We start from the raw sequence: 15894 nt of genomic DNA on the forward strand, positions 1-15894 counted from the left end.
AAAATAATAATATAAAACATACCATTAGAGAAGTCACTTTAAAGTTAAATATTCATTACAGTTGACCTTTGAACAATGCAGAGGTTAGGAGTCCCTACACCCCAGGCAATTGAAAATCAAGTATAAATTTTAACTTCTCCAAAACTTAAATAATAGCCTACTGTTGACTGGAAGCCTTATGATAACAGTTAATTAACACATATCTTGTATGTATTATATACTGTATTCTTACAATAAAGCAAGCTAGAGGAAAGAAAATGTTATTAAGAAAATCATAAGAAGAGAAATTGATACCATAAGTTTGTATCATCTGTTTACAAGATGAATCATCTGTCAGTACCTACATCAATACGGTCTTATGCGATACAAAACACTGTAGATTTACACATATTACTAACACTAGACACCCAAAATGAAAAGATGTTAAAAAGAAATTCATATTTATTTACAGACAACTTATGTGTTGATAATGAAGAAAGAGCAATATGATTTCTTTATGGTAGCCTAGTATAATTGATAGTATTACTTCATGGTAGCCTAGCCTATAGACTAGAGAGTAAATCATTAAAAAATTTTTAGGGCACACTGTATTATATTCATAACACAATACTGGAAACACTGCTGCAGAAAAGCAAAAAACAAAGTTATAAAGCAGTAAGAAAACTAACACATTATTAATTTTATATTAAATATCAATCATCTTATGCCTCTATATGGATAGACTATTCCCTTCCACAGAAATCTTGCACGCGATGTTCTACAAGATGAATACTTATACAACGATGATGATGACACAGTTCTTGCTGTACAATTATTAGATTTTCGCAAATATTGATTTGCACGAAGACACACAAATGCACAACAGATAAGTTTATTAACTGTATGGCATAATGATTATCTACTATTCATTAACTGGAAGTGGATCATCATAAAGATCTTCATCCTCCTCATCTTCATATTGAATAGGCGGAGAAGGAGGAGGAAGAGGAGGGGTTGGTCTTGCTGTCTCAGGAGTGGCATAAGCAGATGTGGAGGTGCAAGGGGAGGCAGGAGAGGCAGGCACACTTGGTGTAACTTTACAGAAATATATCGTAATTTCTTTCTGACTTTTCTGCTTTTTCGTTTCTCTAACAATATTCCTATATGTTATCAAAACTTCTTCCACCATTTGCTTTATTATTAGTGCCCATATCATAGAAGGGTTTGTGTCATAAAAGAGGTCAAAAGCAGTCCTGAATAATTAGAACATTACGGCCGGATTGTCTAGTGTCAATTTGTTTGCTGGCACTGGATGTGGCCATGTGTGGAGATGGCACATCTCCATTAAGTCATCTTCTGTTCATTCCTCAGGTGTGGTGTCTATTAGCTCTTGAAATTTTGGAAGATTTTTATATTGAAACCCTTCACTTCCCTGCCCTGCCACCTTTTTGCCAGATCCACAATCTCTTTCATGATTTCCCTAATTGGCTCTGTCATAAATCCTGTGAAGTCACGCACAACATCTGGACACAATTTTCTCCAGCAAGAATTTATTGTTTCAGGATTGATGATTTTGTGGCTTTTTCTATAACAACAATGGCATCTTCAGTGGTGTAGTCCTTCCAGACTTTCATGATGTTCTATTGGGGTCCCCCTCCATGGCATTGACAATCCTTTCCATAGAGTACCATGTGTAATGATGTCTAAAGGCCCTTGCGACCCCTTGATCTAGAGGTTAAATTGGAGATGTTTTGTTTGGGGGCAAGTAGACTGACATCTTTGGTACTGAACTCATGGGGTTCTGGGTGGCCAGGGGCATTGTCCAAAATCAAAAGAACTTTCAAAGGCAGTCCCTTACTGGTGAAGTACTTCCTGACTTCAGGGGCAAAGCATCAACAGAACCAGTCCAGAAAAAGGATTCTCATTGCCCAGGCCTTCTTGTTGTACAACCAAAAGACTGGCAACTGGTGTTTATCTTTTCCTTTCAAGGTTTGGGGCTTAGCAGCTTTATACATAAAGGCAGTCCTAATCATAAACCTGACTGTGTCTTCACAAAACAGAGTTAGCCTATTCCTTCCCACCTTAAATTCCGGTGCTCACTTTTCTTCTTAACTAATGTCCTATGTAACATTTTTCTTTCTCCCAGAATAGGGCACTTTTGTCTGTATTAAAAACCTTGAGGCGCACCTGGATGGCTCAGTTGGTTGAGTGTCTGACTTCAGCTCAGGTCATGATCTTGGGGTTCATGAGTTCAAGCCCCACATTGGGCTTGCTGATGTCATTGCAGGACCCGCTTCGGATCCTCTGTCCCCCTCTCTCTGCCCCTCTCCCGCTTGCACTCTCTCAAAAATAAATAAACATTAAAAAACAAAAAACAAAAAACCTTGAGCCAGATATCCTTCCTCCTCACTGATTTTTTTAATGACATCTGGGAAGTCATCTGCAGTCTCTTAGCAGAATCTGCTTCTCCGGATATCTTGACATTTTTAAAGCTAAACCTGCTTCTAAAATTGTCAGACCATCCTTTGTGTTGGCATAAAATTCTCCTGCTTTAGATCCTTAACCTTCCCTTTGCCTTAAGTTGTCATATCATGACCGCTTTTTCTTAAATCATATTAGTCTATAGGTAGGCCTTCCTTCTAGCAATCCTGCACCTACATAAAAATTGCTTTTTCAATACGAGATAAAAAGATCTTTTCACAAAAAGTGCAATGTTTTTGCACCTGCTGGCCTAACTGTAGTGACGGCTTCAGGAATTTCCTTTCCTTTTTTACAATGGCCCTCACGCAGGATTTATTTATGTTGAAATGGTGGCCAACTGCAGCTGCAGATCTCAATCAATAGTACATATCAAGCAATTTAACTTTTTCTTGTAATGTCCTAACTTTTGTCTGCTTCTTGGGAGCATTTCCAGCTTTACTAGTGGCATTTCATATGGGTCCCATGGTGTTATTCAAGGTTTACACTATTGCACGAAGAAAAATATGCAACAACTGCAAGAAATCACTTTTTACTGCAATTTACTGGAAAGACAAACTGCTCACACAGAGATGATTAACGTCACGGGGGGTTGTAAGTAGGTAACACTTGAGGTCACTGCAACAGCAGCAATAGGAGATAGCAGTAAGATTATTCCAGTAGTACAGTATGTGCTATGGTTAATTTTATGCAGTTATGATTTAATAATGCATCTTTACATTTGTTTACACACCTCTCAATTGCGAATAGCTCCATGTAAGTATTTGTTTAAGTTTTGATAAATTTTAACTTTTAATAATAGATCTGTGTATATTTTATGGTAGTAAATGATAAAACAGACTGTATCTACACATATTTTATGCATTCATGACGTATGTAACTTTTTCTCAAAATTTTCAATATTTCTAGACTATGTAGTTCATCTGTGAGCTTTTTCTTTTTTTTTTTCTTTTTTTTCTTTTTATGAAATTTATTGACAAATTGGTTTCCATACAACACCCAGTGCTCATCCCAAAAGGTGCCCTCCTCAATACCCATCACCCACCCTCTCCTCCCTCCCACCCCCCATCAACCCTCAGTTTGTTCTCAGTTTTTAACAGTCTCTTATGCTTTGGCTCTCTCCCATTCTAACCTCTTTTTTTTTTTTTTCCTTCCCCTCCCCCATGGGTTCCTGTGAAGTTTCTCAGGATCCACATAAGAGTGAAACCATATGGTATCTGTCTTTCTCTGTATGGCTTATTTCACTTAGCATCACACTCTCCAGTTCCATCCACGTTGCTACAAAAGGCCATATTTCATTTTTTCTCATTGCTACGTAGAATTCCATTGTGTATATAAACCACAATTTCTTTATCCATTCATCAGTTGATGGACATTTAGGCTCTTTCCATAATTTGGCTATTGTTGAGAGTGCTGCTATGAACATTGGGGTACAAGTGGCCCTATGCATCAGTACTCCTGTATCCCTTGGATAAATTCCTAGCAGTGCTATTGCTGGGTCATAGGGTAGGTCTATTTTCAATTTTCTGAGGAACCTCCACACTGCTTTCCAGAGCGGCTGCACCAATTTGCATTCCCACCAACAGTGCAAGAGGGTTCCCGTTTCTCCACATCCTCTCCAGCATCTATAGTCTCCTGATTTGTTCATTTTGGCCACTCTGACTGGCGTGAGGTGATACCTGAGTGTGGTTTTGATTTGTATTTCCCTGATAAGGAGCGACGCTGAACATCTTTTCATGTGCCTGTTGGCCATCCGGATGTCTTCTTTAGAAAAGTGTCTATTCATGTTTTCTGCCCATTTCTTCACTGGGTTATTTGTTTTTCGGGTGTGGAGTTTGGTGAGCTCTTTATAGATTTTGGATACTAGCCCTTTGTCCGATATGTCATTTGCGAATATCTTTTCCCATTCCGTTGGTTGCCTTTTAGTTTTGTTGGTTGTTTCCTTTGCTGTGCAGAAGCTTTTTATCTTCATAAGGTCCCAGTAATTCACTTTTGCTTTTAATTCCCTTGCTTTTGGGGATGTGTCGAGTAAGAGATTGCTACGGCTGAGGTCAGAGAGGTCTTTTCCTGCTTTCTCCTCTAAGGTTTTGATGGTTTCCTGTCTCACATTTAGGTCCTTTATCCATTTTGAGTTTATTTTTGTGAATGGTGTGAGAAAGTGGTCTAGTTTCAACCTTCTGCATGTTGCTGTCCAGTTCTCCCAGCACCATTTGTTAAAGAGACTGTCTTTTTTCCATTGGATGTTCTTTCCTGCTTTGTCAAAGATGAGTTGGCCATACGTTTGTGGGTCTAGTTCTGGAGTTTCTATTCTATTCCATTGGTCTATGTGTCTGTTTTGGTGCCAATACCATGCTGTCTTTATATGCTGGCACCAATACCATGGTGCCAATACCATGATGACAGCTTTGTAGTAGAGGCTAAAGTCTGGGATTGTGATGCCTCCTGCTTTGGTCTTCTTCTTCAAAATTCCTTTGGCTATTCGGGGCCTTTTGTGGTTCCATATGAATTTTAGGATTGCTTGTTCTAGTTTCGAGAAGAATGCTGGTGCAATTTTGATTGGGATTGCATTGAATGTGTAGATAGCTTTGGGTAGTATTGACATTTTGACAATATTTATTTTTCCAATCCATGAGCAGGGAATGTCTTTCCATTTCTTTAAATCTTCTTCAATTTCCTTCATAAGCTTTCTATAGTTTTCAGCATACAGATCCTTTACATCTTTGGTTAGATTTATTCCTAGGTATTTCATGCTTCTTGGTGCAATTGTGAATGGGATCCGTTTCTTTATTTGTCTTTCTGTTGCTTCATTGTTAGTGTATAAGAATGCAACTGATTTCTGTACATTGATTTTGTATCCTGCAACTTTGCTGAATTCCTGTATCAGTTCTAGCAGACTTTTGGTGGAGTCTATCGGATTTTCCATGTATAATATCATGTCATCTGCAAAAAGCGAAAGCTTGACTTCATCTTTGCCAATTTTGATGCCTTTGATTTCCTTTTGTTGTCTGATTGCTGATGCTAGAACTTCCAGCACTATGTTAAACAGCAGCGGTGAGAGTGGGCATCCTTGTCGTGTTCCTGATCTCAGGGAAAAAGCTCTCAGTTTTTCCCCGTTGAGGATGATGTTAGCTGTGGGCTTTTCATAAATGGCTTTTATGATCTTTAAGTATGTTCCTTCTATCCCGACTTTCTCAAGGGTTTTTATTAAGAAAGGGTGCTGGATTTTGTCGAAGGCCTTTTCTGCATCGATTGACAGGATCATATGGTTCTTCTCTTTTTTTTTGTTAATGTGATGTATCACGTTGATTGATTTGCGAATGTTGAACCAGCCCTGCATCCCAGGAATGAATCCCACTTGATCATGGTGAATAATTCTTTTTATATGCCATTGAATTCGATTTGCTAGTATCTTATTGAGAATTTTTGCATCCATATTCATCAGGGATATTGGCCTGTAGTTCTCTTTTTTTACTGGGTCTCTGTCTGGTTTAGGAATCAAAGTAATACTGGCTTCATAGAATGAGTCTGGAAGTTTTCCTTCCCTTTCTATTTCTTGGAATAGCTTGAGAAGGATAGGTATTATCTCTGCTTTAAACGTCTGGTAGAACTCCCCTGGGAAGCCATCTGGTCCTGGACTCTTATTTGTTGGGAGATTTTTGATAACCGATTCAATTTCTTCGCTGGTTATGGGTCTGTTCAAGCTTTCTATTTCCTCCTGATTGAGTTTTGGAAAGTGTGGGTGTTCAGGAATTTGTCCATTTCTTCCAGGTTGTCCAGTTTGTTGGCATATAATTTTTCATAGTATTCCCTGATAATTGTTTGTATCTCTGAGGGATTGGTTGTAATAATTCCATTTTCATTCATGATTTTATCTATTTGGGTCATCTCCCTTTTCTTTTTGAGAAGCCTGGCTAGAGGTTTGTCAATTTTGTTTATTTTTTCAAAAAACCAACTCTTGGTTTCGTTGATCTGCTCTACAGTTTTTTTTAGATTCTATATTGTTTATTTCTGCTCTGATCTTTATTATTTCTCTTCTTCTGCTGGGTTTAGGCTGCCTTTGCTGTTCTGCTTCTAGTTCCTTTAGGTGTGCTGTTAGATTTTGTATTTGGGATTTTTCTTGTTTCTTGAGATAGGCCTGGATAGCAATGTATTTTCCTCTCAGGACTGCCTTCGCTGCGTCCCAAAGCGTTTGGATTGTTGTATTTTCATTTTCGTTTGTTTCCCTATATTTTTTTATTTCTTCTCTAATTGCCGGGTTGACCCACTCATTCGTTAGTAGGGTGTTCTTTAACCTCCATGCTTTTGGAGGTTTTCCAGACTTTTTTCTGTGGTTGATTTCAAGCTTCATAGCATTGTGGTCTGAAAGTAAGCATGGTATAATTTCAATTCTTGTAAACTTATGAAGGGCTGTTTTGTGACCAAGTATATGATCTATCTTGGAGAATGTTCCATGTGCACTCGAGAAGAAAGTATATTCTGTTGCTTTGGGATGCAGAGTTCTAAATATATCTGTCAAGTCCATCTGATCCAATGTCTCATTCAGGGCCCTTGTTTCTTTATTGACCGTGTGTCTAGATGATCTATCCATTTCTGTAAGTGGGGTGTTAAAGTCCCCTGCAATTACCACATTCTTATCAATAAGGTTGCTTATGTTTATGAGTAATTGTTTTATATATTTGGGGGCTCCGGTATTCGGCGCATAGACATTTATAATTGTTAGCTCTTCCTGATGGATAGACCCTGTAACTATTATATAATGTCCTTCTTCATCTCTTGTTACAGCCTTTAATTTAAAGTCTAGTTTGTCTGATATAAGTATGGCTACTCCAGCTTTCTTTTGGCTTCCAGTCGCATGATAAATAGTTCTCCATCCCCTCACTCTCAATCTAAAGGTGTCCTCAGGTCTAAAATGAGTCTCTTGTAGACAGCAAATAGATGGGTCTTGTTTTTTTATCCATTCTGATACCCTATGTCTTTTGGTTGGCGCATTTAATCCATTTACATTCAGTGTTATTATAGAAAGATACGGGTTTAGAGTCAGTGTGATGTCTGTATTTTTTATGCTTGTAGTGATGTCTCTGGGACTTTGTCTCACAGGGTCCCCCTTAGGATCTCTTGTAGGGCTGGTTTAGTGGTGACAAATTCCTTCAGTTTTTGTTTATTTGGGAAGACCTTTATCTCTCCTTCTATTCTAAATGACAGACTTGCTGGATAAAGGATTCTTGGCTGCATATTTTTTCTGTCTAGCACCCTGAAAATCTCGTGCCAATTCTTTCTGGCCTGCCAAGTTTCAAAAGAGAGATCAGTCACGAGTCTTATAGGTCTCCCTTTATATGTGAGGGCACGTTTACCCCTCACTGCTTTCAGAATTTTCTCTTTATCCTTGTATTTTGCCAGTTTCACTATGATATGTCGTGCAGAAGATCGATTCAAGTTACGTCTGAAGGGAGTTCTCTGTGCCTCTTGGATTTCAATGCCTTTTTCCTTCCCCAGTTCAGGGAAGTTCTCAGCTATTATTTCTTCAAGTACCCCTTCAGCACCTTTCCCTCTCTCTTCCTCCTCTGGGATACCAATTATGCGTATATTATTTCTTTTTAGTGTATCACTTAGTTCTCTAATTTTCCCCTCATACTCCTGGATTTTTTTATCTCTCTTTTTCTCAGCTTCCTCTTTTTCCATAACTTTATCTTCTAGTTCACCTATTCTCTCCTCTGCCTCTTCAAGCCGAGCCGTGGTGGTTTCCATTTTGTTATGCATTTCATTTAAAGCGTTTTTCAGCTCCTCGTGACTGTTCCTTAGTCCCTTGATCTCTGTAGCAAGAGATTCTCTGCTGTCCTGTATACTGTTTTCAAGCCCAGCGATTAATTTTATGACTATTATTCTAAATTCACTTTCTGTTATATTATTTAAATCCTTTTTGATCAGCTCATTAGCTGTTGTTATTTCCTGGAGATTCTTCTGAGGGGAATTCTTCTGCTTGGTCATTTTGGATAGTCCCTGGCGTGGTGAGGACCTGCAGGGCACTTCCCCTGTGCTGTGGTGTATAACTGGAGTTGGTGGGCGGGGCCGCAGTCTGACCTGATGTCTGCCCCCAGCCCACCGCTGGGGCCACAGTCAGACTGGTGTGTGCCTTCTCTTCCCCTCTCCTGGGGTCGGGATTCACTGTGGGGTGGTGTGGCTCGTCTGGGCTACTTGCACCCTGCCAGGCTTGTGATGCTGGGGATCTGGCGTATTAGCTGGGGTGGGTAGGCAAGGTGCACGGGGGCAGGAGGGGCAGGCTTAGATCTCTTCTCCTTAGGTGATCCCCTTCAGGAGGGGCCCTGTGGCAGCGGGAGGGAGTCAGATCCGCTGCCGGAGGTTTGGCTCCACAGAAGCGCAGAGTTGGGTGTTTGCGGGGAGCGAGCAAGTTCCCTGGCAGGAACTGGTTCTCTTTGGGATTTTGGCTGGGGGATGGGCGGGGGAGATGGCGCTGGCGAGCGCCTTTGTTCCCCACCAAACTGAGCTTTGTTGTCAGGGGGCTCAGCAGCTCTCCCTCCCTTTGTCCTCCAGCCTTCCCGCTTTGCGAGCAGAGCTGTTAACTTATGACCTCCCAGACGCTAAGTCGCGCTTGTTGTGGGAACACAGTCGGTCAGGCCCCTCCGCTTTTGCCAGCCAGACTCGGGGGCTCTGCTTGGCCGGCGAGCCGCCCCTCCACCCCGGCTCCCTCCCGCCAGTCCGTGGAGCGCGCACCGCCTCGCCGCCCTTCCTACCCTCTTCCGTGGGCCTCTCGTCTGCGTTTGGCTCCGGCGACTCCGTTCTGCTAATCCTCTGGCGGGTTTCTGGGTTATTTAGGCAGGTGTAGGTGGAATCTAAGTGATCAGCAGGACGTGTGGTGAGCCCAGCGTCCTCCTAAGCCGCCATCTTGCCTTTAGGATCCCATACTGTCACAAATCTCCAAAAAACCTTCTAATATATTTATTGAAAACAACCCACATATAAGTGGATCAGCACAATTCAAATCCACGTTGTTTAAGGGTCAACTGTATTTTGTCAAAGGTGCTCAACATCAGGGCCAAACACCTTTTTCCTTGACTTTCAATTTTCCAAAATCTCCAACAGTAAAAAACCGAACACACAAAATCCAAACCACGATCTTGTCAAAAGTTTGAGCAGAGAAGGTCATCTCTCAGCCACCTTCACACTGGCCACATCTCATAAGAAAGTGTGTTGAAAGTCCTTCTTCTTACTAATTGGTCTAGCTGGGTGTTCCCAGCGCTTTTTATACTTTTAATATCAAATTAACATAGGTAGCTATTGCACTGGTGGAACAGATATTTAAAACATAAGACTATTTTTTTATTAAAATTTTTTTTAATGTTTATTTATTTTTAAGAGAGAGAGAGAGACAGACCAGAAGCAGGGGAGGGTCTGAGAGAGAGGGAGACACAGAATCTGAAGCAGGTTCCAGGCTCTGAGCTGACAGCACAGAGCCCGATGCAGGACTCAAACCCACCAACCATGAGATAATGACCTGAGCTGAAGTTGGAGGTTTAACCAGACTGAGCCAGCTAGGTGCCCCAACATAAGACTGTTTAAAGGAGTTTGCCTTTTGACAAAAATGTCATACTTTTAATGAAACAGATTTTGTTAGCAATATATTAGAAGAGATTTTAAGGTAAACAAAGATCTCAACTTACTCTTCAGCAGGCAGGCCAATTAACAGCAACTTGTCAGATTCTTTCCAATAAGCCACATGGATTTGTTTCCCATTTAAAAGAAGGGATGAGCTAAGAAAAAATAGAGTGAAAATAAAGTCAGAATATCTTTAAATGTCATAAAATTATAAACAGTCACTCATAAAAGATTACACATGGTATGATTTAAGAACCGCATGCTTAATAAGCAAGTTTCTTGGCATTTATCTGTCACACAGAAAAGGCAAGGAATTGTATAACAACAATAATGTATTCTGAAATATTCTTTTAAATATCTATAAAAAGCTCCAGGTCAAACAAAAGTAGTCACATTACAGTAAAAGGTATTGAAATTCTTCTGCTAAATTAAGTGACTATACACTATTTTTTTCCCAAAAGAAAGCTTCCATTACTGTGCTAATTTACCGAATCTTTTCTGATTGCCTATTTATTAAGAGAAATTTCTATTTATTAAGAGAAATTACAAAGAAAGGACAACATGGTTCCAGCTCACAAGTGATAATTCAATATGGGGCACATGTACTTAAACAAAGAACCAAAATATAAGTCAGATTTAAACATGTACTCAAGGAAACTTTTGGGATAATGTATATATTCATTGTGGTAATGGTCTCAGGGTCATACACCTCTGTCAAAACTGATCAAATTATATATTTTACATATATGCAATTTACTCTACTTCAATCAAGTTGGAAAACATATTAAATGTGTTCTAAAAAGAGATATAATAGGGGCGCCTGGGTGGCGCAGTCGGTTAAGCGTCCGACTTCAGCCAGGTCATGATCTCGCGGTCCGGGAGTTCGAGCCCCACGTCAGGCTCTGGGCTGATGGCTCAGAGCCTGGAGCCTGTTTCCGATTCTGTGTCTCCCTCTCTCTCTGCCCCTCCCCCGTTCATGCTCTGTCTCTCTCTGTCCCCCAAATAAATAAACTTTGAAGAAAAAAAAAATTAAAAAAAAAATAAAAAGAGATATAATAAAGAACTATGAAAACAGAGTATGATCCTTCTTGTAATGCAGGTAGATGGTGTGAAGAAATATATTCAGTGTTTGTTTTTGCTTTAAAGTTTATTGATTTTTGAGAGGGAGAGAGCATGTGCATGTGTGCAAGCAGGGAAGGGGCAGAGAGAGAGAGAGGGAGAAAGAATCTCAAGCAGGCTCTGCGCTGTCAGCAAAGAGCCCGATGGGGGGGTTTGATCTCACGAACAATGAGGTTATGACCTTAGCCAAAATCAAGAGTCAGACACTTAACTGACTAAGTCGCCCAGATGTACCCCTTCCTTTTTTTTTCTTTAGTGTTTTTTTTTCTTTAAGTGAGAATACACACATCAGTTTTCATTGGTTGAGTCCTTGGAATATATGAATTACTAAATAGATTTTTTTCAAAAGAAATATTACTTTTGTCTTAATAAAGTTTAAAAATATATATGCTTTTTGACAAATATTAGATTCTTTTTATACTCAGACATTAATATCACTATAGTTTTAAAACTGTGTATACAAGACGTACATGTTGCTAAGGAATCCCTGAAATAATAATCATTTTCATATTTACTGTTTTACAAAAACATATTTACTGTTTTACCTACATTTACTGTTTTCCACATGTTTAATCCATATCTTATCATTAATAACAAGATCTAAACATCAAGTAAAATAACATCTATCCTTTAGAGTAAAAAGAAAAAATCAAATCCACGTGGAGAAACTTAAAACAAAATTTCTTTCCAATAAGATTAAAAAGGAGGCCTGAACTTTGAAAACATTATCCTAAGAAGCCAGTCATAAATAAGCATGTATTATGATTTCATTCACATGAAATGTCCAGTATAGGTTTTTATTTGGGTATCATGAAAATATTCTAAAATTGACTGTGGTGATGGTTGCTGAATTGTACGCTTTAAATGGGCAAATTGTATGATAAATGAATGATGTCTCAATAAAGCTGTTTAAAAAAAATAAAAGGAGGGCACCTGGGTGACTCAGTCAGTTAAGCAACTGACTCTTTTTTTAAAATCTTTTTTTTCAACGTTTATTTATTTTTTGGGACAGAGAGAGACAGAGCATGAACGGGGGAGGGGCAGAGAGAGAGGGAGACACAGAATCGGAAACAGGCTCCAGGCTCTGAGCCATCAGCCCAGAGCCCGACGCGGGGCTCGAACTCACGGACCACGAGATCGTGACCTGGCTGAAGTCGGACGCCCAACCGACTGCGCCACCCAGGCGCCCCATGCAACTGACTCTTGATGTCGGCTCAGGTTGTGATCTCATGGTCGTGAAATTGAGCCCTGTGCTGGGCGCCATGCTGAACATGGAGCCTGCTTGGGATTTTCTCTCTCCCTCTCTCTTTCTGCCCCTCCCTATGGGCATCCTCTTTCTCTCTCTCTCAAAAAAAATAAAGAAACATTTAAAAAGTAAAAATAAAAAATAAAAGGAGGCCTGCAACATATTTTTTCATATCATTATTTTAATTATTTTCTCTAATGTTTAATACATACTATTTGTTATTGTTATTATTTTTTATTATAATCAAGTGCATACAATTTGCTAGACATTATATTTTTTAATCTTTTTAACATCATCTTCAGGCATTACTATCATTATATTTTTTAAATTTTTGTTAAGTTTTATTTAAATTCCAGTTAGTTGGGGTTCCTGGGTGGTTCAGATGGTTAAGTGTCCACCTCTTGATTCAGCTCAAGTCATGATCTCATTGTTCGTCGATCGTGGGATCGAGCAATGTGTCGGGTTCTTCACTGACAGCACAGAGCCTGCTGGGATTCTCTCTCTCCCTCTCTCTCTGACCCTCCTCCACTTGTGCTTTGTGTCTCTCTCAAAATTAAATAACTATTTATAAAGACATAAAATAAATTTTAAAAATCCTTTAAATTCCAATTAAACATACAGTGTAATATTAGTTTCAGGTGTATAATACAGTGATTCAACACTTCCATACATCACCCAGCGTTCATCACAGCAAGTGCATTCCTTAATCCCGATCATCTATTTTACCTATCCTCCCACCAACTTCCCACCTGGTAACCAGCAGTTTGTTCTCTATAGTTAAAAGTCTGTTTCTTAGTTTGCCTAGCTCTCTCATTTCATTTTCTCTTTGCTAACTTGTTTTGTTTCTTAAAATCCAAATATGAGTGAAATCGTTTGGTATTTGTCTTTCTCTGACTTATTTAGCTTAGCATAATACTCTCTAGCTCCATCTGTGTTGTTGCAAAGATAAAGACTCCACTAAAAAAGAGAACATTAGGCCAATATCTCTGATGAATGTGTATGCAAAAATTCTCAATAAACTACTAGCAAACTGAATCCAACAACACATTAAAAAAAATCATTCATGGGGCACCTGAGTTGCCTCAACTCAGTTGGTCGAGTGTCTGACTTTGGCTCAGAGCATGATCTCCCAGTTCATTGGTTCAAGCACCACATTGGGCTCGCTGATGTCAGCGTCTGTCTGTCCCTCTCTTTCTCTGCCCCTCCCCCCTTTCTTTCTCTCTCTCTCTCTCTCTCTCTCAAAAATAAACAAACATTACAAAAAAATCATTCACCATAATCAAGTGGGATTTATTCCTGAGTTGCAAGGGAGGTTCAATATTTGCAAATCAATCAACGTGACACACCACGTTAATAAAAATTTAAAAATATCATTTCAATAGAGGAGGAAAAAGCATTTGATAAAGTACAACATTCACTCATGATAAAAATCCTCAACAAAGCAGGTTTATAGAGAACATATCTCAACATAATAAAGGCCTTATATGAGAAACCTGCAGTTAATATCATCCTCAGTGGGGAAAAACTGAGAGATTTGCCTCTATGGTCAGGAACAAGACAAGGTCTTGCTGAGCTGTCAGCACAGACCCCGACACAGGGCTCAAACTCATGGACCATGAGATCATGACCTGAGCCGAAGTCAGACGCTTAACAGACTGAGCCACCCAGGCACCCCTAAAGTAATCTTGAAAAAGAAAAGCAAAGCTAGAGACATCACAATTCTAGACTTTAAGTTTTATTACAAAGCTGTAGTGATCAAGACAGTTTGGTATAGGCATAAAAACAGACACATAGATCAATGGCACAGAATAGAAAAACCAGAAACAAACCCAAACCTATATGGTCAATTAATCTCCAACAAAGAGGAAAAAAAGAATATCCAATGGGAAAAAAGACTGTTTCTTCAACAAATGGTGTTGGGAAAACTGGACAGCAACATGGAGAAGAATGAAACTGGACCACTTTCTTACACCATACACAAAAATAAACTCAAAATGGATGAAAGATCTAAATGTGAGACAGGAAACCATTAAAATCCTAAAGGAGAACACAGGCAGTAACTTCTTTGACATTGGCTGTAGCAACTTACTTCTAGATATGTCTCCTAAGGCAACGAAAACAAAAGCAAAAATAAACTACTGGGACATCATCAAAATAAGCTTCTGCACAGTGAAGGAAACAGTCAACAAAACTAAAAGGCAATCTATGGAATGGGAGGAGATATTTGCAAATTACGTATCTGATAAAGGGTTAGTATCCAAAATACATAAAGAACTTATAAAACTCAACACCCAAAAAACAAATAATCCAACTAAAAAAATGGGCAGAAGACATGAATAGACATTTTTCCAAAGAAGACATACAGATGGCCAACAGACACATGAGAAGATGTTCAACATCACTCATTACCAGGGAAATGCAAATCAATACTATAATGAGGTATGACCTCATACCTATCAGAATGGCTAAAACCAACAGTACAAGACACAATAGGTGCTGGCAGAGAAAAGGGAACCCTCTTGCATTGTTGGGGGGAATGCAAACTGGTGCAGATGCTCTGGAAAACAGTAGGAAAGTTCCTCAAAAAGTTAAAAATAGAACTACCCTACCATCTAGTAATTGCACTAAGTATTTTCCCAAAGATTACTAAAACACTAATTCAAAGGGATATATACACCTCAATGTTTATAGCAACATTATCAACAACAACTAAATTATGGAAACAGCCTAAATGTCCACTGACTGATGAATGGATAAAGAAGAGGTGGTATATATATACACAATGGAATATTACTCAGCCATAAAAAAAAGAAATCTTGCCATTTGCAGTGACATATATGGAGCTAGAGTATTATGATAAGTGAAATAAGTCAGAGAAAGACAAATACCATATGATTTTACTCAACATGTGTTTTTGAATGCAAATTTATATATTAAATATAGCCTCAGTTACTAGTGTCTGGAAAATGAGTTCCAGAATTAAACATAACTTTTATTTAGAAAACAAGGAAATTCTTCTTGCTATTATCCTGCAGATCTTATCTTTTAGAATCTTAGAGGTGTCATTTTTACCAAAAGATGGGAAAAGTTCCTTAGAAAATCCAACTTTATATTTCTAAAACTTTTGAAATATTAAGAAAGAAAAATGGTTTGTAATCCCTAGATTTATTTTATTAAAAAAACAAAAAACAAAACTCAACCAAGTTTTGAGCATCCTCCTCCCATAAGTTAACTGTGGCATTTCAAAGTCAGGGCTTACTAAAGCCCTGACTTTGAATGGGATGTGTGGCTCTATAACTGAGTATATGGTATATTTTATTTTTCAAAAAATTATTTCACATCAGTCTTGTTTATTCATCAAGTTAACTTGCACAGATGATACAAGGAACATTCTGGCTCCTCTTCTTAAAGTGTATGTGTATTGTGTTTTTTTCTGTCATTGTTGTAGAACAGACTATTTT

At 38.8% G+C, this 15894-nt stretch overlaps 1 protein-coding gene across 3 annotated transcripts in view; it reads right to left on the reverse strand.

Moving 5' to 3' along the window:
- The window catches only part of INTU (inturned planar cell polarity protein), a 94401-nt gene that overhangs the window by 39430 nt on the left and 39077 nt on the right, over positions 1–15894 (reverse strand). For all 3 annotated transcript variants that reach the window (XR_007151854.1, XM_047857525.1, XM_047857524.1), the window contains exon 6: positions 10134–10223. Coding sequence is in view for 2 of the 3 variants with exons in the window: in XM_047857525.1 (XP_047713481.1) it covers positions 10134–10223 (90 nt within the window). In the remaining variant the exon portion in view is untranslated. The remainder of the gene's footprint in view (positions 1–10133; positions 10224–15894) is intronic.

Source organism: Prionailurus viverrinus, chromosome B1 (genome assembly GCF_022837055.1).
Source record: "Prionailurus viverrinus isolate Anna chromosome B1, UM_Priviv_1.0, whole genome shotgun sequence".
NCBI lineage: Eukaryota > Metazoa > Chordata > Mammalia > Carnivora > Felidae > Prionailurus > Prionailurus viverrinus.